General features: G+C 46.1%; 1 protein-coding gene across 4 annotated transcripts in view; it reads left to right on the forward strand.

The window, feature by feature from the left end:
• The window catches only part of LOC138295834 (uncharacterized), a 1,330,477-nt gene that overhangs the window by 100,630 nt on the left and 1,203,528 nt on the right, over positions 1-26,319 (forward strand). For all 4 annotated transcript variants that reach the window (XM_069234393.1, XM_069234396.1, XM_069234394.1 and 1 more), the window contains exon 5: positions 15,735-15,857. In XM_069234393.1, the coding sequence (XP_069090494.1) occupies positions 15,735-15,857 (123 nt within the window). The remainder of the gene's footprint in view (positions 1-15,734; positions 15,858-26,319) is intronic.

The following is a 26,319-nucleotide window of genomic DNA, read 5'->3' on the forward strand; positions in this document are numbered from 1 at the left end:
AATTATAAGGGTGTTCCAGTATGCCAATTGAAATTGGTAAAAGTTGTCACTAGCCTATAGTGACAAGTTTAAAGGCAGAGAGAGCATGAGCACTGAGGTTCTGGTTAGCGGAGCCTCAGTGACAGTTAGGCACTACACAGGTATACATATTGAGGCCACAAACTATGAACACTGGGGTCCTGGCTAGCAAGATCCCAGTGAGACAGGCAAAAATATACTGACATACATGTAAAATTGGGGGTAACATGCCGAGAAAGATGGTACTTTCCTAAAGGCATGGTTATCCCCTGACTTTTTGCCTTTTGTTGATGCCAGTTCTGATTGAAAGTGTGAAAACAGACAATACCAGGGCACTCCAAATAATGAGTCCACAGTGAAGGGAAATCCAGAAATATGTATTTCCTTATGTTGAGAAACATAAACACATCAATGTTCAGAGACAGCCAACACGTGTTTCGTCCAGCAGGACTTTTTCAAGGCATATAGCTGGTTAAATTACAGTGTCCAAATGATGTCTCTTAGTCAACAGGAAGCGTGGGTCCTGTAGGATGAGAGGGCTGTATATGCCAACCATCCGAAGTCTTAAGAAGGGTATGTGGCGGGGCCCTGATAAGCCCAATCACCTGCCCTCTCCCGATCCCGAGAGTCATTGTAAGTGCAGGGTAGCCATAAAGAGTATATGGTCTGGGAGTTTGTCAAACAAAACTCCACAATTCCATAATGGCTACACTGAAATCTGGGAAGTTTGATATCAAACTTCTCAGCACAATAAATGCACACTGATGCCAATGTGGAATTTTTTGTAAAATGCGCCCATAGGGCATCTTAGAGATGCCCCTGAATACCAGTCCAACTCATAGTGCTAGGCTGACCAGTTTCTGCCAGCCTGCGAGAACCAGACGAGTTTCTGCCCACATGGCGTGAGTGCCTTTGTCACTCTGTGGCCAGAAACAAAGCCTGTACTGGGTGGAGGTGCTTCTCACCTCCCCCTGCAGGAACTGTAACACCTGGCGGTGAGCCTCAAACGCTCATGCCTTTTGTTACAGCACCCCAGGGCATCCCAGCTAGTGAAGATGCCCACCCCTCCAGACACTACCCCCACTTTTGGCGGCATGGCTGGAGGAGATAATGAGAAAAACAAGGAGGAGTCACCCACCAGTCAGGACTGCCCCTAAGGTGCCGTGAGCTGAGGGGACCCCTGCCTTTAGAAATCCTCCATCTTGAGATTGGAGGATTCCCCCAATAGGATTAGGGATGTGTCCCACTCCCCTCAGGGAGGAGGTACAAAGAGGGTGTAGCCACCCTCCAGAACAGTAGCCATTGGCTATTGCCCTCCTGACCTAAACACACCCCTAAATCCAGTATAGGGGTGACCCAGAACCCATGAAAGCAGATTCCTGCAACCTACACAAAGAAGAAGGACTGCTGACCTGAAAGCCCTGCAGAGACGACGGAGACAACATCTGACTTGGCCCCAGCCCTACCGGCCTGTCTCCAGACTCAAAGAACCTGCACAGCGACGCATCGGACAGGGACCAGCAACCTCTGAAGCCTCAGAAGACTGCCCTGAAACGAAGGACCAAGAAACTCCAGAGAACAGTGGCACTGTTCACCTACAGCAACATTTTTGCAACTTTGAAGCAACTTTTAAAGAATTCACTCTTCCTGCCAGAAGCATGAGATGTCACACTCTGCACCCGACGCCCCCGGCTCGAGCTCCAGAGAACCAACACTGCAGAGAGGACTCCCAGGTAACTGCAACCTTGTGAGTAACCTGAGACAACCCCCCTGTACCCCCACAGCGACGCCTGCAAAGAGGATCCAGAGGCTCCCCCTGACTGTGACTGCTTGGAACAAAGAACCCAATGCTTGGACCAAGCACTGCATCCGCAGCCCCCAGGACCGAAAGGAACCAAACTCTAGTGTAGGAGTGACCATCAGGCGACCCTCTGCCTCGCCCAGTCAGTGGCTGGCCCAAGAAGCACCCCTGTGCCCTGCCTGCATCGCTAAAGTGACCCCCAGGCCCCTCTATTAATATCTACAGAAAACCTTACGCCTGCTAAGTACACTGCACCCAGCCGCCCCTGTGCCGCTGAGGGTCTGTTTTGTGTGCCTGTTTGTGTCCCCACCCCAGTTCTCTACAAAACCGCCCTGGTCTGCCCTCCAAAGACGCAGGTGCCTACCTGTTGGCAGACTGGAACCGGAGCACCCCTGTTCTCCATAGGCGCCTATGTGTTTTGGGCCCTCCTTTGACCTCTGCACCTGACCGGCCCTGTGTTGCTGGTGTGGTGACTTTGGGGTTGCCTTGAACCCCCAATGGTGGGCTGCCTATGCCCAGGAAACTGAACTTGTGTGTGCTTTACTTACCTCAGAAACTTACACATATTTACCTCCCCCAGGAACTGTTGATTTTTGCACCGTGTCCACTTTTAAAATAGCTTATTGCCATTTTAACCTATACTGTGTATGTTATTGCTCTAATTCAAAGTTCCTTACCTGTGTGGAGTACCTTGCATTTTATGTATTCGCTTCAAATCTTGAATCTTGCGGTTCTAAAATAAATTAAGAAAAGGTTAATTTTCAATATAAAAACTATTGGCCTGGAGTTAAGTCTTTGAGTGTGTGTTCCTCATTTATTGCCTGTGTATGTAGAACAAATGCTTAACACTACCCTCTGATAAGCCTACTGCTCGACCACACTACCACAAAAGAGAGCATTGGAATTATCTAATTTTGCCACTATCATCCTCAAGGGGAACCCTTGGACACTGTGCACACCATCTCTCACTTTGAGATAGTATATACAGAGCCAACTTCCTACATTGGTGGATCAGCGGTGGGGTCTAAGACTCTGCATGTGCTTGACTACTCAGCCAATACCTGATCACACAACTAAATTCCATTTTTTTTAATTAGAAACTGATTTTTGAAATTTGAGCTATTTTTTTACATTTTTAAAAGTCCTGCTAGGGCCTTGTGTAAGTCCCTGTTAGCATTTCTTTTAGAGTTTAAAAGTTTGTAAAGTTTGGTTTCAAGTTCTAGAAGTAGTTTTTAGATTCTTAAAAAGTTATCCCAACTTTTAGAGTGGTAATGTCTAGCACAGATGAGATGGTGGTGGAACTCAATCTCACCCCTTACCTGCATCTAGGGATGTCAGAGTTAAGGACTCTCTGTAAGCTAAAAAATATAAAGACTGGGTCCAACCCTAACAAAGTAAAGTTCCAGGAGCTTTTGGCAGTGTTTGCAAGGGACCACTCCTCTGAGGATAATCCTACAGATGGGGAAGTTAGTGACCAGGAGGATGATTCCTCCCTCCTGTCCTAACCAGTGAGAGCAGGGTTTCACAAATCATAGTAAGAGAGACTGGTTCTTCCACAGGGGAGACCACTAACTCTGGAATCATTGAGGGCAGCCTCAATGAAGATCAACTCCTGTTAGCCAGGATGACCAAAAGATTGGCTTTGGAGAGACAGCTCCTAGCCATAGAAAGGGAAAGACATGAGATGGGTTTAGCTCCCATCAATGGTGGCAGCAACTTAAATAGGGTCATAGAGAATACTGACATGCTATAAATCCCCAAAGGGATTGTAACAAAATATGAAGATGATGATGATATCACCAAATGGTTCACAACTTTTGAGAGGGCTTGTGCAATCAGAAAAGTAAACAAATCTCACTGGGGTGCTCTCCTTTGGGAAATGTTCACTGGAAAGTGTAGGGATAGATTCCTCACACTCTCTGGGAAAGATGCAGAATCCTATGACCTCATGGAGGCTACCCTGATTGAGGGCTTTGGATTCTCAACTGAGGAGTACAGGATTAGGTTCAGGGGGGCTAAAAAAGCCTCGAGACAGACCTGGGTTGATTTTGTTGACTTCTCAGTCAAAACACTAGATGGTTGGATAACTGGCAGTGGTGTAAATAATTATGATGGGCTGTATAACTTGTTTATGAAAGAACATCTGTTAAGTAATTGTTTCAATGACAAACTGCATCAACATCTGGTAGACCTAGGTCCAATTTCTCCCCAAGAATTGGGAAAGAAGGCAGACCATTGGGTCAAGACTAGGGTGACCAAAACTTCCAGTGGGGGAGACCAAAAGAAAGGGGTCACAAAGCCTCCCCAGGGAAATAGTGGAGAGACATCCAAGGGAAAAAGTAAATAGTCTTCTACAGGGCACCAAACCTGCTCAGGAGGGTGGGCCCAGAGCCTCTTCACAGTCCTCAAATGGTTATAAGGTTAAAAACTTTGATCCCAAGAAGGCCTGGTATCGAATCTGTATTCAGCATGAACACCAAACTGGAGACAAAGCCTGTCCCAAGAAAAGTCCCACAACAAATACTACTCCAGTTAGCACTGGAATAGCCAGTCTCCAGGTGGGATCAACAGTGTACTCAGAAGAAATCAGGGTTCACACTGAAGCTACATTAATCTCTGAGGGTGGGGTTGACCTAGCCACACTTCCTGCCTGGCCGCCCAACATGCAAAAATACAGGCAGCAGCTCTTAATCAATGGGACTGGAATAGAAGCCCTGAGGGATAAAGGTACCAGTGTCACAATGGTGACAGAAAAACTGGTTTCCCCAGGACAATACCTGGCTGGACAGACATAACCAGTCACTAATGCTGGCAATCAAACTAAAGTCCATCCCAGGGCAATGGTAACTTTAGAATGGGGATGGGTCACTGGCCTGAAACAGGTGGTAATCTCCTCTGCAGTTCCAGTAGAATGTCTGCTAGGGAATGATCTGGAGTCCTCAGCATGGGTTGAGGTAGAGCTCAAAACCCATGCAGCCATGCTAGGTATCCCTGAACTGGTGTGTGTCAAGATAAGGGCACAAAGCAGGGCTCAGGGTGAAAAAGAAGTGTTGGAGTCTGGAATAATGGGCAAACCTTCCATGAGAAAAGTAAAGAAGACTGAGGAACCAGCTTCAACACAGCAAAAGAAACAGAACCTCTCTTCCCAGGAAGATGTTCTATCCCCTGAGGGAACTTAGTCCATGGAGCTGGAGCCTTACCAGGTTGAGCTCTTGGGCCCAGGGGGACCCTCAAGGGAACAGCTGTGTAAGGGGCAAGAAACTAGTCCCTCTCTTGAAGGCCTAAGACAGCAAGCACCCGAGCAAGAAAAAGGAAATGTCAGTGGAACCCACAGGGTCTATTGGGAAGATTGACTCCTTTACACAGAGGCAAGAGAGCCCAAACCTGGTGCCACTAGGAGAGTGGTAGTGCCTCAGGAGTTTAGGAGTTCATTCTGACCTTAGCCCATGACATTCCCCTTGCCGGACATTTGGGACTGCCCCTGCAGTAGCCAAAGCACTCATAGGTATTTTTTACCAGAGTGGGATTTCCTAAGGAGATGGTTTCTGACAGAGGTACCAACTTCATGTCAGCTTACCTAAAACACATGTGGAATGAGTGTGGGTTGACTTATAAATTCACCACGCCATACCATCCACAAACCAATGGTCTTTTTGAGAGGTTTAACAAGAAATTGGAGGGCATGATCATGGGGCTCCCCTTGAAAAACTCAAAAGGAGATGGGATATCCTCTTGCCATGTCTGCTTTTGACCTACAGAGAGGTGCCACAGAAGGGAGTAGAATTTTCCCCCTTTGAGTATCTGTTTGGCCATCCTGTTAGGGGATCACTGGCACTTGTAAAAGAAGGCTGGAAGAGACCTCTCCAGGAGCCTAAACAAGATGTGGTGGACTATGTGCTAGGCCTACATTCAAGGATGGCAGAGTACATGGAAAAGGCAAGCAAAAACCTTGAGGCTAGCCAACAACTCCAGAATTTCTGGTATGACCAAAAGGCTGCTATGGTTGAGTTTCAGCCAGGGCCGAAAATCTGGGTTCTGGAGCCTGTGGCTCCCAGGGCACTTCAGGACAGATGGAGTGGCCCATACCCAGTTCTTGAGAAAAAGAGTCAGGTCACCTACCTGGAGGACCTAGGCACTAGCAGGACCCCCAAGAGGGTGATCCATGTGAACCGCCTCAAACTCTTTCATGATAGGGCAGATGTAAACATGTTAATGGTTACAGATAAGGATCAGGAAGCAGAGAGTGAACCTCTCCCTGATCTCCTTTATACTGACCCTAAAGATGGCTCAGTAGATGGAGTGATCTATTCAGACACCCTCTCTGGCCAACAGCAGGCTGACTGCAGGCAAGTCCTCCAGCAGTTTGCTGAGCTCTTTTCTTTGACCCCTGGTCAGACACACCTGTGTACCCATGATGTGGACACAGGATACAGTAGCCTGTCAAGAATAAAATATTTAGACAGTCTGACCAAGTCAAGGAAAGCATCAAAGTGGAAGTCCACAAGATGCTAGAGTTGGGAGTGATTGAGCATTCTGACAGTCCCTGGGCTAGCCCAGTGGTCTTGGTCCCCAAACCTCACACAAAAGATGGCAAGAGAGAGATGAGGTTTTGTGTGGACTACAGAGGCCTCAACTCTGTCACCAAGACAGATGCTCACCCCATCCCAAGGGCAGATGAGCTAATAGACAAATTAGGTGCTGCCAAATACTTAAGTACCTTTGACTTGACAGCAGGGTACTGGCAAATAAAAATGGCACCTAGAGCAAAAGTGAAAACAGCATTCCCTACACCTGATGGGCGCTACAAGTTTACTGTGATACCCTTTGACTTAAAGAATGCCCCTGCCACCTTCCAAAGGTTGGTGAATCAAGTCCTTGCTGACTTGGAGTCCTTTAGTGCAGCTTATCTTGATGATATTGCTGCCTTTAGCTTCTACTGGCAGGATCACCTGGTCCACCTGAAGAAGGTTTTGCAGGCCCATCAAGCAGCAGGCCTCTCTATCAAGGCATTTAAATGTCAGATAGGGCAGGGTACTGTGGTTTTGCTTGGGTCACCTTGTAGGTGGAGGCCAAGTTCAGCCACTCCAACCCAAGATCCAGACTATTCTGGACTGGGTAGCTCCAAAAACCCAGACTCAAGTCAGGCCCTTCCTTTGCTTGACTGGGTACTATAGGAGGTTTGTGAAGGGATATGGATCAATAGTGACACCCCTCACAGAACTGCCCTCCAAGAAAATGCCCAAGAAAGTGAACTGGACTGAGGACTGTCAAAAGGCCTTTGACACCCTGAAGCAAGCTATGTGTACAGCACCAGTTTTGAAAGCTCCAGATTATGCTAAGCAGTTCATTGTGCAGACAGATGCCTCTGAGCATGGGATAGGACCAGTCCTGTCCCAAACAAATGATGATGGCCTTGACCAACCTGTTGCTTTTATTAGCTGAAGGGTACTCCCCAGGGAGCAGTGTTGGAGTGCCATTGAGAGGGAGACCTTTGCTGTGGTTTGGTCCCTGAAGAAGTTGAGACCATACCTTTTTTGGCACTCACTTCACAGTTCAAACTGACCACAGACCTCTCAGATGGCTGATGCAAATGAAAGGAGAAAACCCTCAACTGTTGAGTGGTCCATATCCCTACAGGGAATGGACTTTATAGTGGAACACAGACCTGGGACTGCCCATGCCAATGCCGATGGACTTTCCAGGTTCTTCCACTTAGAAAATGAAGACTCTCTTGGGAAAGGTTAGTCTCATCCTCTTTTGTTTGGGGGGGGGGGGGTAAGGAAATGCTTCCTTGGCATGGTTACCCCCTGACTTTTTGCCTTTTGTTGATGCCAGTTATGATTGAAAGTGCTAACCAGGCCCCAGCACCAGTGTTCTTTCCCTATACTGTACCTTTGTTCCCACAATTGGCACCCAGATAAGTCCCTTGTAATTGGTACCCCTGGTAACAAGGGCCCTGATGCAGCATGTCTTATGCCACCCTGGGGACCCCTCACTCAGCACATACGCACTGCCTCACAGCTTGTGTGTGTTGGTGGGGAGAAAATGACTAAGTCGACATGGCACTCCCCTCAGATTGCCATTCCCACCTCACACTGCCTGTGGCATAGGTAAGTCACCCCTCTATCAGGCCTTACAGCCCTAAAGCAGGGTGCACTATACCACAGGTGAGGGCATATGTGCATGAGCACTATGCCCCTACAGTGCCTAAGCAAAACCTTAGACATTGTAAGTACAAGGTAGCCAAAAAGAGTATATGGTCTGGGAGTTTTTCAAACACGAACTCCACAGTCTCACAATGGCTACACTGAAATCTGGGAAGTTTGATATCAAACTTCTCAGCACAATAAATGCACACTGATGCCAGTGTGGAATTTATTGTAAAATGCACCCATATGGCATCTTAGAGATGCCCCCTGAATACCAGTCTAACTCCTAGTGCTAGGCTGACCAGTTTCTGGCCACATGGGGAGAGTGCCTTTGTCACTCTGTGGCCAGGAACAAAGCCTGTACATGTGTGGAGGTGCTTCTCACCTCCCCCTGCAGGAACTGTAACACCTGGCGGTGAGCCTCAAAGGCTCATGACTTTTGTTACAGCACCCCAAGGCATCCCAGCTAGTGGAGATGCCCACCCCTCCGGCCACTACCCCCACTTTTGGCGGCATGACTGGAGGAGATAATGAGAAAAACAAGGAGGAGTCACCCACCAGTCAGGACTGTCCCTAAGGTGCCCTGAGCTGAGGGGACCACTGCCTTTAGAAATCCTCCATCTTGAGATTGGAGGATTCCCCCAGTAGGATTAGGGATGTGCCCCCTCCCCTCAGGGAGGAGGCACAAAGAGGGTGTAGCCACCCTCCAGGACAGTAGCCATTGGCTACTGCCCTTTTGACCTAAACACACCCCTAAATCTAGTACTTAGGGGCGACCCAGAACCCAGGAAATCAGATTCCTGCAACCTACACAAAGAGGAAAGACTTCTGACCTGAAAGCCCTGCAGAGACGACGGAGACAACAACTGACTTTGGCCCCAGTCCTACCGGCCTGTCTCCAGACTCAAAGAACCTGCAGAGCGACGCATCCGACAGGGACCAGCGACCTCTGAAGCCTCAGAGGACTGCCTTGAACCGAAGGACCAAGAAACTCCCGAGAACAGTGGCACTGTTCACCTACAGCAACATTTTTGCAACTTTTAAAGAACTTACTGTTCCCGCCGGAAGCGTGAGACGTCACTCTCTGCACCCGAAGCCCCCGGTTCAAGCTCCAGAGAACCAACACTGCAGAGAGGACTCCCAGGCGACTGCAACCTCGTGAGTAACCTGAGACGACCCCCCTGCACCCACACAGCGACGCCTGCAGAGAGGATCCAGAGGCTCCCCCTGACCGTGACTGCCTGGAACAAAGAACCCGACGCCTGGACCAAGCACTGCACCCGCAGCCCCCAGGACCGAAAGGAACCGAACTCCAGTGCAGGAGTGACCATCAGGTAACCCTCTGCCTAACCCAGTCGGTGGCTGGCCCGAGAAGCCCCCCTGTGCCCTGCCTGCATCACTAGAGTGACCCCCGGGTCCCTCCATTGATTTCTACAGAAAACCCGACGCCTGCTAAGCACAGTGCACCAGACCGCCCGTGTGCCGCTGAGAGTGTGTTTTATGGGCCTGTCTGTGTCCCCCCCCAGTGCTCTACAAAATCCCTCTGGTCTGCCCTCTGAAGACGCAGGTACTTACCTGTTGGCAGACTGGAACCGGAGCACCCCTGTTCTCCATAGGCGCCTATGTTTTTCGGGCCCTCCTTTGACCTCTGCACCTGACCGGCCCTGTGTTGCTGGTGCGGTGACTTTGGGGTTGCTTTGAACCACCAACGGTGGGCTGCCTATGCCCAGGAAACTGAACTTGTGAGTGCTTTACTTACCTCAGAAACTTAACCATACTCACCGCCCCCAGGAACTGTTGATTTTTGCAGTGTCCACTTTTAAAATAGCTTATTGCCATTTTAACCTATACTGTGTATGTTACTGCTCTAATTCAAAGTTCCTTACTTACCTGTGTGGAGTACCTTGCATTTTATGTATCTACTTCAAATCATGAATCTTGTGGTTCTAAAATAAATTAAGAAAATGTATTTTTATATATAAAAACTATTGGCCTGGAGTTAAGTCTTTGAGTGTGTGTTCCTCATTTATTGCCTGTGTATGTACAACAAATGCTTAACACTACCCTCTGATAAGCCTACTGCTTGACCACACTACCACAAGAGAGAGCATTGGAATTATCTAATTTTGCCACTATCAACCTCCAAGGGGAACCCTTGTACTCTGTACACATTATCTCTCGCTTTGAGATAGTATATACAGATCCAACTTCCTAAAAGGTCCTTGTAGGCATTGGTCAGCATCTTGAACTGGCATCTCTTCTGAATCGGGAGCCAGTGTAGTTCTTTGAGATAGGGAATGAGGTGGGTCTTTCTGCGGAGGTCGAGTATGAGTCTTGCTGCTGAGTTCTGTATTGTCTGGAGTCGTTTCAGGAGGCATGCTGCAATTCCTACGTAGACCATGTTTCCATAGTCCAGTCTGCTGGTGATGAGGGCCCTTTTGGTGTCTGCTGGGAGCCACCTGAAGATCTTGCAGAGCATGCAAAGGGTGTGAAAGCAGGCGTATTAGATTGCATGGACTTGTTTCTTCATAGATAGCTTGCTATCCAAGATGATTCCAAGTTGTGGGCGTAGTCTGTTGGGGCTTGGGGTGTGCCGGGCTCTATGTGGGTGTGTCAGTCAATGGTGAGGTGTTGTTCCCAAATATGAGGACTTCCATTTTTTTGGTGTTGAATTTGAGACAGTTGTCCTTCATCCAGCCTGCCATGTTCATCATGCATCTGTAATTAACTTTTGTGGTGGAGGGATCTTTGGACAGTGAGAGGATGAGCTGTGTGTCATCGGCATAGAAGATGATGTTTAGTCCGTGTGATCTGAAGGTTGATGGGTCATGTAGGTGTTGAAGAGGGTCTGGCTGAGGGACAATCCTTGGGGGATCTTGTCCTGCATGAATGCCAAAATATCCTCCCCTTCTTGTCTTTGGGAAGATAATTGGCTAGCAGTTGAAGTAGGGCTTAAGAAGTAGGAATGGCCAGCATAGCGACCCCTGTATCTGTTGGCCCTAGGAGAGTCCTGTCAAAACACCTTCATCATTGAGGAGTGAGCCTTATGCAATGAATCAAATTCTAGCACATACTGACCAATTTCCTTAATGAAGTCATCCCCAAACAAACATTCTTGGTTGTACAATCCAATTTCAGAAATAGCCAATGCCCCCAACTCTGGATCAATTCTAAGAAAAAGGCATTTGAGTTTCTCATAAGAAATTCCAGCATTTGCTTTCCCCAAAATCATACCGGCCTTTGGGCCTATCTGGATATTACGTCCTGGTTCAATGCCTCACTAGTATTTTTAGCTTGCTCAGCATGGCACAACATTTTTGTCAATGGGCCCAAGGCATCCATCACTTCATACTGGCATGATGACCAGGCTCTATCCACATGCCTTCTTGGATCTTTATCAACTCAAAGAAAGTAACAACTGTAGTGTTTAAAACTGGGGTAGCAGCTGCTTTGTCTGAATAACTGATCAGTGGCATTCTGCTCTCATTTTGTATCTTGTGCCTCTGTCAATCGGAACTGTAATTCTCAACTTTACATACTCATCCACAAACAGAAGAGGAAACCATTCATTGGAATTTGGATTTTTTTTCAAAATCCTGGGTCAAACATGGGGTTATGTTCTGCATTTAAACCACTGTTTGTGTTTTATCAGCCAGTTTTAGTTTTTAGGGGAACTGGCAGCAACATCATCAGCTTAGTATCTATCATTATCATGCAAATTATCTGCAAAGTATTCATTTAACTCATTATATGTCCTTTGATATGGCCCACCTAATGAGACCACAATAGGGTTCTTCCATAGGAACAGTAAGTCCTTTTCATATTTCAGAATTGAGCCGCAACCATTCATATTATGGTTAATCCCATGGGATTCTCGCACATCAGCCTATGTTTACTTTTCATTAATCTCTTGCTTCAGTGGTTGCAGACAAAGATGAACATATGGTGGTTGCCACTGAACTACCAAGACTATTAGCTAAATTTTTAAAGGAGGGGGAGATCACCTTCTGTATTTATTTTGACAAAGACTTATCCAGAAATTTACAAAATTATTTTTAAATACTTCATCCATCTCGGATTCTGTATTGATATTATCATTGTTACTCTCGGTCATCATGGGAAGGTGCTCACCACACAAGGAATTGAACCCTCACAGAATAATGATATGCAGTTTTTCTTTCTACAATATCACAGTTAATTAAAATAAATGTATTTGAAATAAGTGATTCTCTCTTAATATTCACATATACTCTTCAGTAACATACCAAACCTTCAGTACTGGGAAACATTACCATAGATCCCAGGATTTTAACCAGAAATGTTTAGAACATGAATACTCAAAGTACTTCCATGTGGGCTGCATGTGACCCTCCCCGATCTTTACATACCACCCTCTGGGCAACAGGAGCACTGGGCTGCTCTGTATTCATGCATCCCCCGACCTTCACATACGGCCCACTGGGCAAAAGGAGCTGTTGCTGTTTTTATTCAACTGAGCTCTAACAGTAAAAAGATATTAAATAGCCAGGCAATCATTTATTTCAAGGTGAATTGGTATTAAAGAAAGGAAGTTACTAGGGACTCCTTAGCCTCACTTTAGAAACAGGTTCATTTTTTAAAACATCTTGCAGCAAAAGTGTAAAAATATGACAGTCACTTCAACATTCAAAGTGTGTTTAGCTAACATGCAGAACCATTTCACTTAAGTACAATTTATTCTCTCAGCGCATTGAGAAGTATTAATTTAAAAGTGATAGTTTTCAAACATGAATTTAAAACATCAATTCTTCCCCTACCCTGACAAACATGCCAGCATTGAATTAAAGAGGCAAGTCAGTTATATGCACTTTCTGAGTGGCCTGGGTTCCTATTATACATGAACAACATTATAATTTATTAAACCAAACACTGGAGCAGGTTTTTCACAGCCCACACTCTGAAATAATGTTTTTCGAGGTCCTCATATATGATAATTAAGAAAAAGAAGGGAAAGCAAAATTAAACAATTGCTAGGACCACACAATTAGGAAAATTGGGGAAGCCGGAAATAATTCCAGGTTTTATGGTTTCACATTGTTCAATTCAGCCACTAGATGTAAGTACCTCAGATCACCCCATCTCGCCACCCCACAGGTTTCAAAGCAGCCCTCAGGCACATCACAGGCTAAAACCTTTTGGCTCCTGGGACAATGTTTGTGAGTACCCATGATGTAGACTGCAGGCCAAAGACATTAACCACTAGGCCGCAAGCCACTCTTCAATCACTTCAAAACTTGAGCTCTTGAAATTCGGAGTGGGCATTTTTTAAACATTAAAGGTTTACAATAAAGATAAGTGAACAAAGGCTTAATTGAAAGCGAGTTTTTCACAATAAGCAGTCAGCGTTTGAAATGTGACCATCCGGGCATAAAAAAGCAACTGTCTAAACTCGTTGAACTCGCTCAAGTGGTGCTTCACTATTTGAACGTGCAGTTAAACTGCTAACGCACCCACTGCTGAGAGACGAAATACACAAACAAATCTAATGCCAATTTAGCTGCACAGACACAGCAATTACAAGAGCAACAAATGCTAATCAAAAACTTGTTTAGCAAGACAGCATCACTGATACATTCAGATATAATTAATTGCAAACGCTCTGCATGCTAAAAACGTACTCCAAGACAGTACTTACGAACAACATGTACTTAACTCAAGCAGCAACAAAAAAGAACATGTTGGTTGCACTGCCCCTATTTATTGAGGGTTGATATATTTTCTTTATGTTGTTATTTCCTGCCCAGGGTCACGGGAAAGGTAGTGCTGTGAAGGTACTAATCAATAAACAGCAAGGAAAGAGATAGCCTAATACGAGCCTCCTGTCATGTAATAAAATGTACTCAATTATGAGCATTTGTGCATCAAGGTAAATTAGAAGAACGTGGGTAAACAGTCAAGCTGGCATCCCCAACACTACTGGGCCATCAAACTAAAACCTTTCTCCGAAGGTGACATGCCTGTTGGGAGATAAACTATTTTTTTAGCATCCTTTTTAAATGTGTTCCTATGTACTGATAAAGGTGTAATTTGACACACATCAAATTCTGTATTTTGTATACACGGATTAGATGCAAATATATTACAAATATAATAATAATATGTATGATTTGCTCCTTCCCTAAATAATTGCAGCATTCATTCTTGAATTAGGCTTGTCAAAGAAAATTATATTATTCTTCATAATTGCAAAATCCAATAACATAGTGCATGTGAGATTCAGACGTTAATTCAAGGTGCACTTTGTATACTCAGTTGTATTTATGAACACTCAGCCAACACTTGTTTTACCCTATGGAGCTAATTAGCCTGGGGCTTTTTCAAGACTTTAAGGAAAACTCAATGAACAACTGAATGAGCATGGTATCTCTAAAACAGTAAATCCAAAGCGTTTATGCGCCAGATGGCCGAAGATACCATTATCCCTTTTATAGGTAAAATGTTCTGTGATTAATCCAAATCTAGATTACTAGAAGTACATTCCACAGGAATCCGGGTTCGGACTGGGACAAAAAAATAGGTCCGGACACCAAAATGAAAGAGGCCCTCGTAAGCGAACAGATAGCTAAGAAAGTGGTAATTTCATGGAAATCAACAGTAAAAACCGGCCTGCCTGGCCATAACACTGGCCCACACACTGATCTGTCAGACCAGCCCATAGGTCATTCCGACTCTGCTGGAATCTAACTTCACCATTGATCTTTTCTGAGCATGACAGATTTGGTTCTTATCATTTACCAATTCGAAGTCGCTAATTAATGGCACAATTATATTTCTCTAGCAAAGGGTACATTCTGTAAAATACTTTGGCTTAATTGTGTGTAGTTTAAAGTTTGAAAGTGGCAGGTTTAACTTGATCGTTTGATGTCACTAACATAAATGCGCTTCGGGGAGCAGCACAGAAGAACTGAGCACATCTGATCAGAAATCTTACTGTTTGGCTAACAACAACAGAAGAGGTGGTGTGTGCAGGCAGAAGCAAAAACTCTCTCTGTTTCACTTCTTAGTAAAGAAGTATCTAGACGGGGACCTCCAGTGGAGGTTTGATAGAAACAATATAAAGCAATTATACCTGGAGTTTGGGAGGCTTCACTGAAAGCCGCTTGCAAGCAGATATGCCTTTAGCTAAAATGTCCTCCCCTCCCGGACCTTGGGCAGATAATTGGCCTGGTGTACTGGTCCTGCTAGCAGTTGAAGTAGGGCCTGAAGAAATAGGAAGGGCCAGCAGAGCGACCCCTGTATCTGCTGACCCTGCATTTATTCCACCTGGCAGCCAACTGCAGTGTGGTCTATGCAGCAGTTTTCCTATTAACCCTGCTTTCGGTGATTACTTGAAAGTTATACTAGTCAAGATAAATGCTGCACGTGAAGTCAGGGAAACTTGTGATTATTTTTGTACATTAAGTTCTAAAGTCTGTGGTGGTAAGATCCATAATATAATGTGGGACGTCAGATATTTCAACCTACAATAAAAGTACTGGATGTAAGAGAAGGTGCCACAGTTTGCCATCCTATATCCTGTAGTGCAGCTGAGCATGTTGCAAAGAAGAATGAATATTATCTGATGCCTAAGAGCCATAGACCCAAGATGAGCTATACATAATTGAGGGGATATAACAAGTAAAGATAAAACATACTTATTTACAGATATTGCTTGGTAGTATCTAACTTAGGAAATGAAATCATAGATCTAAACCTAATATAAGCGTTTTTTTAAATTCGTTATTCAGGTCACTTTAAGCTGAATGAAAAGACTGGAGAGCTAACAACTGCCACAAATCTGATCTACAAGGAAAAGAACCGCTACCGCCTCATTGTTCAATTAAGTCCTCAACGCTGCTCTGCAATCTCAGGTTTGAATTTGTTTTCATAAATTTCATTGAAGTTTAACATTAATTTAGTGAACGGGGAGATAGCCTGGACTCCTATTCTGAAGTTGTACCTTTGGAGAAGGGATTGAAATGTAAAATGTAAACCTAAATGCTTGTGAATGTATTTTAAGTTGATCTGGACTCCTTTGTTGGGAGCTAAAATCGACTCAGTGTGCAACTTGAGTAATGTTTTTACGGATTTATTTATCAATAAGTAGGGCTCTTTAAACTTCGTTGGTTGTCTTCTCAAATTGATGAATTCTAAAAATAGACCGCAGATGTTAGTTTTACTTATATGTGTTAATGTATTTTCAGACATTAATAATTTAATTGAGTGGTATTAAAGTTTTTGTTCCTTATATGGTATAATGTTTTGTAAGCTTATTTATATTTTATTATTTATATGTTTTATGTATAGATTGACGATGTTGTTGTACAGGATAGAGATGCAGGGTGCTCTGCTGCAGGCAAGGAGTTTGTGCGATCCTGAGGTTTCCACTTGGATGAGCTGGTTGTGGGTGGTGGGTTAGGTCTATGTCAAAGAGCACCACACATATTTCCAGGGTGTGGAGCAGTGCTTGGTAGTTGACTGTGTTGAAGGCTGTAGAGAGATCCAGTGGGAATAGGAGGCGGGGTAATTTTAGTTGTTTATTAGGAGGACACTGTTGACTACTTGATGGGTAGCAGTCTGTAGGAGGCTGGCCTGGTTTGTAGTGGCTACCTACCTACACCTTAAACCAGGTCCAGTTATCCCCTATTAGTGAAATGTAGGCAGTGTCTAGAAGCCAGGCTCTTTAGGGGTAGTGTGGATGAGTAGCCAAGGCCTAACTAGGAGACATGCAAAGCTCATGCAATACCACTGTAGTCACACAGTACTCACACACATGAAAGAAAATACTCAGTGTTACAAAAATAAAGGTACTTTATTTTGGTGACACAAATGCCAAAAATACCATAGAGACTATACAGTACTCCCTTAGGAGGTAAGTAATACACATATTATATACACTAGTATGCAGAAATAGCTGTAAAAACAGTTTGAAAACAGTGCAAAGAGTGAAAATCACAATAGTTAGAAATGAGCCAAGGGGGAACACAAACCATATACTATGAAAGTGGAATGCGAAAGTCGGTTTCCCACCTAGACAAGTGTGTGTAGAGGGGCACTGGGAGTATTAGAAAACACCAAAGGTAAGTAATAAAACCCACCCCAGAGCCCAGGAAAGCAGGAGTAAATCACAGTAACTTTCCTAGAACTCACAAGAACACAAGAAAAAAGATATTTCAAGAACCAGAAGAGACTGCAAGACACCAAAAATGGATTCCTGGACCTGAAGACGTGTGGAAGAAGGGGACCAAGTCCAAGAAGCACTAAAGAGTCCAGGGAGAACAGGAGCCCCTGCTAACCCAGATGAAGGTGCAAAAGAAGAACCACTGGTGAAGAACAACAGTCAGTACTGCACCCAAGAAGATGGATGCGGGTTCCTGATTGGTGCAGATGATGTCCCACACCAGATGGATGACTGTAGTCTGGTTTGCTTTGCTGGATTCTGCCTACAAGCCTTGGCACACGAAAAGCTGACGGTAGGCAGAAAATGGCACTGCCTGGGACCAGGAGGGACCTGGGGACTCTACCCAGGAGGGAGAGTCAGAAGGAGCTCTCAGTAACTCAGAGAGCCCTCAGAAGGCCAGGCAGCACGCACAGGAGTCCCACAGGACGGGGACAAAGAAAGTGCAAAAGGAGGCCCATGCAGCACTATAACAAAGTGTCCCACGCTGCTGGAGAACCACGCAGGAAGCTGTGCGTCACAGGAAGGAGTGCTGGGGGCCGGAGCTGCATGGTACATAAAGAATTTCATGGAAGGATGCCAACAAGCCTTGGTAACTGCAAAACACGCAGTGAATGTGGGTACTGTCTTGTGTGGGCAAGCAAGCTCTTACCTCCACCAAAGTTGGACAGTAGGACGTCAGGACCGTTGGGACCACTTCAGTCCACCACCCGTGAGGCAGGATCCATGCAGCCCTTCAGGAGAGTGGATCCACGCTGCCGGTCGTCAATGCAGAGAGGTGCCTGCTGAAGCGGGGAAGTGACTCCTTCACTCCAAGGGAGATTCCTTTGTTCTCCTGGTGCGGGCTGAAGACAGACTGTCCTTTGAGGATGCAACCAGGAAACAGTTGCAGTGGCTGGCAGGAACTGAAGATACAATGTTGCAGAAGTTTTCTTTTCTTCTTTGTTGCAGTTTGTAGAGCTCCAGGAGGGTCCAGATGCAGTTTCTTTGGTAAGAAGGTGAAGTAAAGGATGCAGAGGATTCCTGCTGGAGTCTTCCAATCCAAATCTGAAGAACCACCCACGAGAGAGGCCCTAAATAGTCCTGAAAGGGGGACTGGTCAGCTAAACAGGTAATCACCTATTAGGGGAGGGCTTTGATGTCACCTGCTGGCACTGGCCACTCAGATGCTCCCAGAGTGCCCTGCCAACTTGGAATCCAAGATGGCAAAACCCAGGGGCACTCTGGAGGACCTCTGTGCACCACCCCTGGGGTGGTGATGGACAGGGGAGTGGTCACTCCCCTTTCCTTTGTCCAGTTTTGCGCCAGGGCAGGGACTCGGGGTCCCTGAACCAGTGTAGACTGGATTATGCAAGGAGGGTGCCATCTGTGCCCTTTAAAGCATTTCCAGAGGCTTGGGGAGGCTACCCCTCCCAAGCCTGTAACACCTATTTCCAAAGGGAGAGGGTGTAACACCCCTCTCCCTAAGGAAATCCTTTGTTCTGCCTTCATGGGCTTGAGCTGCTCAAGCAATAGGAGGGCAGAAAGGTGGCAGCAGCTGGGGTTGCCTGGAACACCTCAGAAGGCAGGAATGGCATACTGGGTGTCCTCTAAGGAGCCCTCAGAGTGCATTGAATCATCATACAGCCAATGCTTGGATTCCAACATGTTCGATATCAAACATGCCTATGTTCAGAGTTACCATTATGTAACTGGACATAGGTAGTGACCTATGTCCAGTTCACGCATAAAATGGCATCCCCGCATTCACGAAGTCTGGGAAAATGGTCCTGGAGGTCATGAGGGCACCTCTGCTAGTGCAGGGGTGCCCTCACACACAGGTACTCTGCACCCTGCCCTCAGGGCTGGAGGGCCTGATATAGGGGTGATTTATAAGTTACCTTGTGCACTGTAAATGGCAGTGAAAGGGTCCCCTGGAAACCCAATGCCCTGAGTACCTAAGTACCATTTACTAGGGACTTATAAGGGGACACCAGTATGCCAATTGTGGGTAAATACTGTATTACCAGCATGCAATAACCATAATGTAAGGGAGAGAGTATAACTACTGGGGTCCTGATTAGCAGGATCCCAGTAGACACAGTCAAACACACTGACAAACAGGTCAAAAGTGGGGGTATCCATCCTAGAAAAAGGCTACTTTCCTACACAGTCCCCTTGCTGCTGCATGGTCTAAAGTTGGATTGGTAGTCCTATAGGACATTTTTCTTGCAGATTTGATTTTATGATTGAACACAAAACAAATAGAGGCTGCATTTTCTATTATTTCTATTATTTTTTCACATGAAAGTAAGATCAGTGTGCAAGAGAAAGTTATAAGCTGTCTTTTTAGAAATGGATTGATGGGAGATTGGAGGCCATCTAGATGTCCGCTTGCTGTTTTCCTTGCGCTTTCTGATTTTATTTACCTTTTCAGTGATGATGTGATGAATGGTGTTGCACTTGTATGATGGTGCCCACTAGCACTGATCCTGATTCTCAAATGCAGGTCTAATATCATTTGTCTTGCAGAGAGGATACTTCGAAGTGTAGAAATCTAACCAAGTATGAAGACTGAATGAAGTTAGAACTGACACTTAGGTTAGGAGTAGTGGTGTTTCTAGGGCAGAATTAGAGGGAATTGGACTGTGTAAGTGAAACAATCACCTATAGAGTCAGAATTTGGTAAGTGTTCACAGATCTTTGCATTCTTTTCCACACTTAACTGCACTTCTATCCATACACCTACATGTACCCGGGATATGGTATTCTATAGTTTTATTAAACTGGCTCTAGAGAGGAACCCTAATCATATCACAGTGCTTGCACCAAGCTCATTGTCTGAAAAGGCAGGTGCTAGACCTGTCAGCCTGAGGGTGGTCTTCCCCCAAAGTTTTTGCCTGCTTGCCTCCATCTTGTCTGGATTTTTGCTCTGTTGGCCTTAGGACTCAGTGCGCTTTACCACTTGTAACCAGTGCTGAAGTGCATGTGCTCACTCCCTTAAGTGTGGTTTGATTGGCATACACCTGATTGGCATATTTAATTTACACTTAAGTCCCTTGTAGAGTGGTATACCATATACCCAGGGCCTGTAAATTAAAGGCTATCAGGGGACCTGCAGCACTTATCATGCTACCCACTTAAGTACCACCTTAAAACTTGTCCCAGGCCTGCCATTACAGCCTGAAGGCAGTGTCACAGTGCATGTCGACTTGGCATTTGAAACCCCTTGGCAAGCCTTAAACTCCCCTTTTATTACATATATGTCACCCCTAAGGTAGGTCCTAGGTAGCCCATAGGGCAGGGTGCTGTGTAATTAAAAGGTAGGACATTTCCTTGTTAGTTTTAGATGTCCTAGTAGTGAAAACCTCTCAAATTTGTTTTCTCACTAATAAGAGGTGTACCCTGCCCATAGGGTAACATTGGGGATTCCTTATTTAAATTAATACGTTGTTTTCCATTAACCAGGGTTGGTTGATATGTCATGTTTAGGTATCTAAGAACTTGTAATGATAAACCCTCTTTAATGGTAAAGTCGGATTTATCATTACAAGTTTGAAAATGCCACTTCTAGAAACTTGTCATTTTTCTGCCCTTAGCCCTCTGTGCCTGCAGCCTGCCTTAGGTCACGACTGGGTGTAACTGACAGTTGGGACTTTGTGGATTCACCCATACAGTCACACAATAGTGTGTTTAGCAAGGATTGAAAGGCCTTTCCAAGGGCATGATGGGGGTAGGGGGCAGTGCCGAGCTCAGCCCCACTCACACATCAATGGGCTGAGCTCTGCTGCCACACAATAGGCTTAATGACCCTGTATTGTGAGTGTAGCCAGCCAGAAGCTTCAGAGAACCCTTCTGTGAGCTTCACCCAACTTTTAGGAGCAGGGCATTAGGGTATAAAAATAGGGCTGTCAGACCTGCGCCTCAGTTCATTACTGGACCTGTGGAAGGACTCTTAGAGGACTGCCTGGTGCTTTGACCTGCTGTACACACTGCAAGACTGCTGCTGTACCTATAAGGACTGCTTTGCTGCTGTCTGGAGCATGCTTTGGACCTTCAGAGTCCAGGCCTGCTGTAAAGCCCTGCATCTCCACCTGCACCCAGACCTTCAGCAGTGACTCCAAGGGCTCTTTAGCTTGCTCCTGTTCTGAGCCACAGGGGCATAACAGGCTCCCTCCATCTTGGACCCGCCCCTGACCTAGCCTGTGTTTGTCCTGAACCCCCAAAAGGTCTCCATCCACTCCTGGACCCCTGATTATGGTGTCAAAGATGTCCAGATGACCAATTTCCAAAAGTGAGGACTTAGACAAAATTTGGCCCAAAAGTGCTCTGAGAACCAGGAGGAGACAGGGACCAACCTACTTGCCTATTCACTCGAGGAGCATCCCCAGTTGGATTGACTTTGTGGCTTCTTCAACTGTGTTCTTTTCCGCAGCAGCAATTGTCTTCGGCTATTGTCTTCTGTTTTGTATGCTGGAGATTTTTTACTTCCATCTTGACGACTAAGTTCAAAGGTAGAAATCTTCACTGCAGCTTCACTCCACACCTACCCAATGGCATTGCTTCTACCTCGGACACTCCTGCAGCTTTGCCCTACTGAATGTCTACCTTCTCCGAGACTTTAAAAAAAAAAATGTTTTAAGTCTGAAGATAGCCGCTGACTGGGCCCAATCCACTTTGTGTATCCAGACGTTTTTATTGCGATCAGCCTTAACTTTTGACTTTGCCCTGGTCTAGCGTGACCACAAGTCCTCATTTGCCGCTTTTCGTTTTTAAGAGCTATTTTACACTTAAATCTTTAAAAATTCGTAACTCCGGTTCTGCTAATTGGATTTTGATGGTTTTGGTGTCAATTTTTTTTTTTTAATTTTCTCTATTTTACCAAGTTGGTTTGGGATGTTTATTGTGTTGTGTTTTTGCTGTGTTGCTGTTTGTGTACTGCATAAAAACACATTGCCTCTAACTTTAGCCTGAGTGCTTTTTGTGCCAAGATACCCAAGGTTAAGCACAGGTTAATGTAGTGACTTTTTGGAGTTCATCCTGAGTGTGGCTGTTGCTTGACTAGGGCTCACACCCTGGTCACCCTGGTCAACCAACAACCCATTTTCTGACAGCAATTCTTCGAGGTCTTATAAATCGACAATTCACTACTTTTGAGGCCCCTAGAAAAAGGCATGGACGTTCAAAATAAGGTGGACAGAATCCCAATTATCTGACATGCTGTGATGGAAAAATGAATGAATTACACATATCCCAAGGCTTCTAATTGGAGAGTGTTCCAGGGGAAGTGTTTTGGGATTTTTTATTGATAAACTCCATGTCATCCATTGCCCTATACACAATACAAAGTACCTTAAATTGAATATTGCTGCCTGCCAGTTCCAAAGAAGTGACTGTATCCCCGGAGATATAAGACTGTGTTTTCTTACCCTTAGCAAGAGTCTAGCTGCTGAGTTTTGTACATGTTTAAGGCATGGAGGTCTTTTTGTGAGACTCATATACACAGTGTTGCTGTTGTTGATCTGTGAGGAAATAATAACTTGTTAAGGCAAAGACAGAAAACGAAGAATTTGCATCAGTGTTGGTGAGGTGTGACAAAGAGTACAAAACACCATAATTTTTCAGAGGTGTGGGAGACAAGGGGAGTCTTCAAATGAAAATGCATTTTCCAAATAAAATAGAAGAGCTAAAGATATGTCAGAGTTCACACAAATATTTCAACTGTATGCAGGGTTTACTCAGTGCAGAGCTGGTGTACTCCCTTAGGGAATATGAGAAACAGCTGTACACCAGGCAAGTTACAGAAATGGTATAATAGCCTTGTGTAGATGACTTGTCATCTATTTGGATCCGAGGACAATTTTTACATCTCTGAGGATGACTTTCTTCTCTTCCTGACCTTTTCTGTATAGTGAGTCACAAGTATTTCTCTCAGGTGGTGCATGTTCTCCCTGAGATGAGAGTGGCTCTCTTATGTGAATGTATCAATGTAGGAAGCTGGCTCTCTATATACTATATCAAATTAGATATATACCCTCATTATAACTTTGGCAGTCTTTTTGCAAGACCGCCAAAGCCACGGGCTTCAGAAGGTCTGCCCTCCATATTACGAGTACTGCTGGATTTTCGCCACATTTTGGGTGGAAATCCAGCAGTAGTTGTGCTGGCGAGCGGAGGCGCTGGGGCGGTTCCACCACCGGCTCCGCCCTGCCAGAAGGACCCCGCTCACTGTATTATGTGCAATAATACGGCGTGGTGGTGTCCTGATGACGTGGCGCTGCGGGAGGTGGAAGCGTCTGTTCCCTGTCAGACGACCTCCTCCCCAGACCAGGTAAGTCGATCGTCCGACAGGGGAGGGGGCTGTGAGGTTGGGGGGCTTTGTTGTGTGTGCGTGTGTGAGTGGGTGTTGTCTGCGTGTGTGTGTATGTGTGTATACGTTGTTGTATGCAGGTATGTATGTAGAAGTGAGCACGTGTATGAATGTGTGTATACGTGTATGAGTGTTGTGGTGAAAGCGAGTATGAGTGTTGTGGTTGTAGTGAATGCGTGTATTGATGCATTTGAGTGAATGCGTGTATGTCAGTGTTGGTGAATGAGTGTATGTGGGGTGGGTGTGGGTGTCCGTGTGCGTGTACATGTATGCAGGGGGTGGGGGATGCTGTACCTGGAGGGGGGGAGAGGGTGAAGGGGGCACTGTATCTGGAGGGGGACGAGGGCGAGGGTTAGAGGAGGGGGGTGGGGGGTATTGTGCTTGCCGGGGGGGTGAGGGAGTCATCTGCCAGTGACAGGGAAGAAATTCCCTGTCACCGGTAGTCTTTTCACCAGGGTTTTTGTGGTGGTGCTACTGCCGCGGAAACCCTGGTGAAAAGGTGGCTCCTAATACCGCCGGAGGTCTTCTGTGGACCGCCGGGTCAGAGATGCTCATCTCCGGCCTAGCGGGTCCGACCGCCCTAGCGGTATGAGCGGAGATATGGCGGGTTGGCAGAGGTCAACCTGATATACTAATAATGTGGCGGTCTTCACCTCCAGCCTGTTGGCGGTGAAACCGCCACTGTGGCCCTGGCGGTCAGTAGATGCCAGGGTCATAATGAGGGCCATAGTGTGTAAAGAGTTTATGGGCTCCCCAGAGTCTTAACAGAGGCTAAAGTAGATAATACTTATTGTCTCTTCTGTGTGGCCGAGCAGTTAGGCTTATCACTGGGTAGTGCAAAGCATTTGTTGTACACACACAGGCAATAAAGGAAGCACACACTCAATGACTAACTCCAGGCCAATGGTCTTTATATAGCAAAAATATGTTTTGTTACTTTATTTCTTCACAAGATTCAAATTGCAGGCAAGTACATTTGCAAGCACATATCCAAAATATGTATCAATACCACTTTGTTTCAAATTGGTAAGTTGTACGGTTTTTGAATAAACAGCAATAATCTGTTTTAAAAGTTAACATTGGATAATTTTCAGAAACAGTTCTAGGGGGAAGAAGTTTCAATTTAAGTACAACACTTCCAGTTCCAGTCTCCGGGCATTAGGATGTCCACAGGTTGGGGTTCAAGGTAACCCCACACACACACCAACAGCAACACCGGCTGTCTGGGTGCAGAGGTCAAAGTTGAGGTCGATTAAACATGGGCTCCTATGGAGACTGGGGGCACTCAGAATAAGGCCTGCATCAGGTAAGTACCCGTGTCTTCGGAGGGCAGACCTGGGGCGTTTAGAAGAGCACCGGGAGGGGCACAGGTCAGCACCAAACACAAACCCTCAGCATTGCAGGGGCGGCTGGATGCAGGGTGCAAAAACAGCATTGGGCTCCCATTGCTTTCTTATAGGGGACCCTGAGGGTCACAAAGATGCTGCAAGTAAAGTCCAGGGGGTCGGTTCCGGGGAACCAAAGGCCGGACAAGGAGGAGGGCCACCTGCTGGACATTGCTGCACCAAAGCTCAGATCAGATTCCCCAAGGCCAGGGGGCTGCAGGGGGTACCTTTTGGCATCAGGAGTCTTCGTCCGTTTCTGTCGCGGTCAGGGGGGTCCTCCGGATTCAGGCGTCGCCGTGTTGGACAGGAGGGGTCAACCCAGGGTAGGAATTTGCTCAGTTTCGCCTGGAGACCAGTTCTATTCGGTTGGACCACTTGGGCATGGACTGTTGGAGTCGGGTGCAGAGTGGGCAGGACTCACGGATCCAGGGCAGTTCTGGAGTCCTTTGCTGGAGTTTCGTCTTGGACAGGGCCGCTGTCCACTGGAGTTCTTGGTCTTCTGGGGTGCAGGCAGTCCTCTGGAGGCTTTTCAGAGGTTGCTGGTCCTGCAGGATGTGTCTCCTTCTTTTAGCAGGGCTTTAGAAGCTGGAGGCAGGCCGGTAGGGCTGGGGACAAGTCAGTTTGCATCTTCAGTCTCCTCTGCTGGGGGTCAGCTTAGCAGTCCTACTTCTTTCTACTTATGAGGTCACTGTAACAGGAGGCCTGAGCCTTTGAGGCTCATCGCCAGGTGTTGCAATTCCTGCATGGGGGAGATGTGAATCACCTCCACCCAGAGCAGGCTTTGATCCGGGCACAGAGAGCACAAAGGCTCTCACCCCATGTGGTCAGAAACCCGCCTCAAAGTGGCAGGCTGGCACAGACTGGTCAGTCCTGCACAAGCAGTTTAGTTAACATACAGGGGCATCTCTAAGGTGCCCTCTGGGTGCATTTTTCAATAAATCCAACACTGGCATCAGTGTGGGTTTACTGTGCTGAGACGTTTGATACCAAACTTCCCAGTATTCAGTGAAGCCATTACGTAGCTGTGGAGTTCGTATTGACAAACTCCCAGCCCATATACTCAGTATGTCCACTCTGCACTTACATTGTCTAAGAATGAACTTGGACACTGTAGGGGCATATTGCTTATGCAGCTGTGCCATCACCTGTGGTACAGTGCACCCTGCCTTAGGGCTGTAGGGCCTGCTAGACGGGTGACTTACCTATGCTACAGGCACTGGTTGATGGGCATGGCACCCTGGGAGGGGTGCCATGTCAGCTTTGTCTTTTTCTCCCCACCAGCACACACCAGCTGCAACGGCAGTGTGCATTTGCTTGGTGAGTGAGGGGTTCGTCAGGGTGGCATAATACCTACTACACCCCCTGGGGACCTTCCCTGGCCACAGTATCCTTGGTACCATGGGTACTTTTTACAATTGACT

This window comes from Pleurodeles waltl, chromosome 5 (assembly GCF_031143425.1).
Source record: "Pleurodeles waltl isolate 20211129_DDA chromosome 5, aPleWal1.hap1.20221129, whole genome shotgun sequence".
NCBI classification, from domain to species: Eukaryota; Metazoa; Chordata; class Amphibia; order Caudata; family Salamandridae; genus Pleurodeles; species Pleurodeles waltl.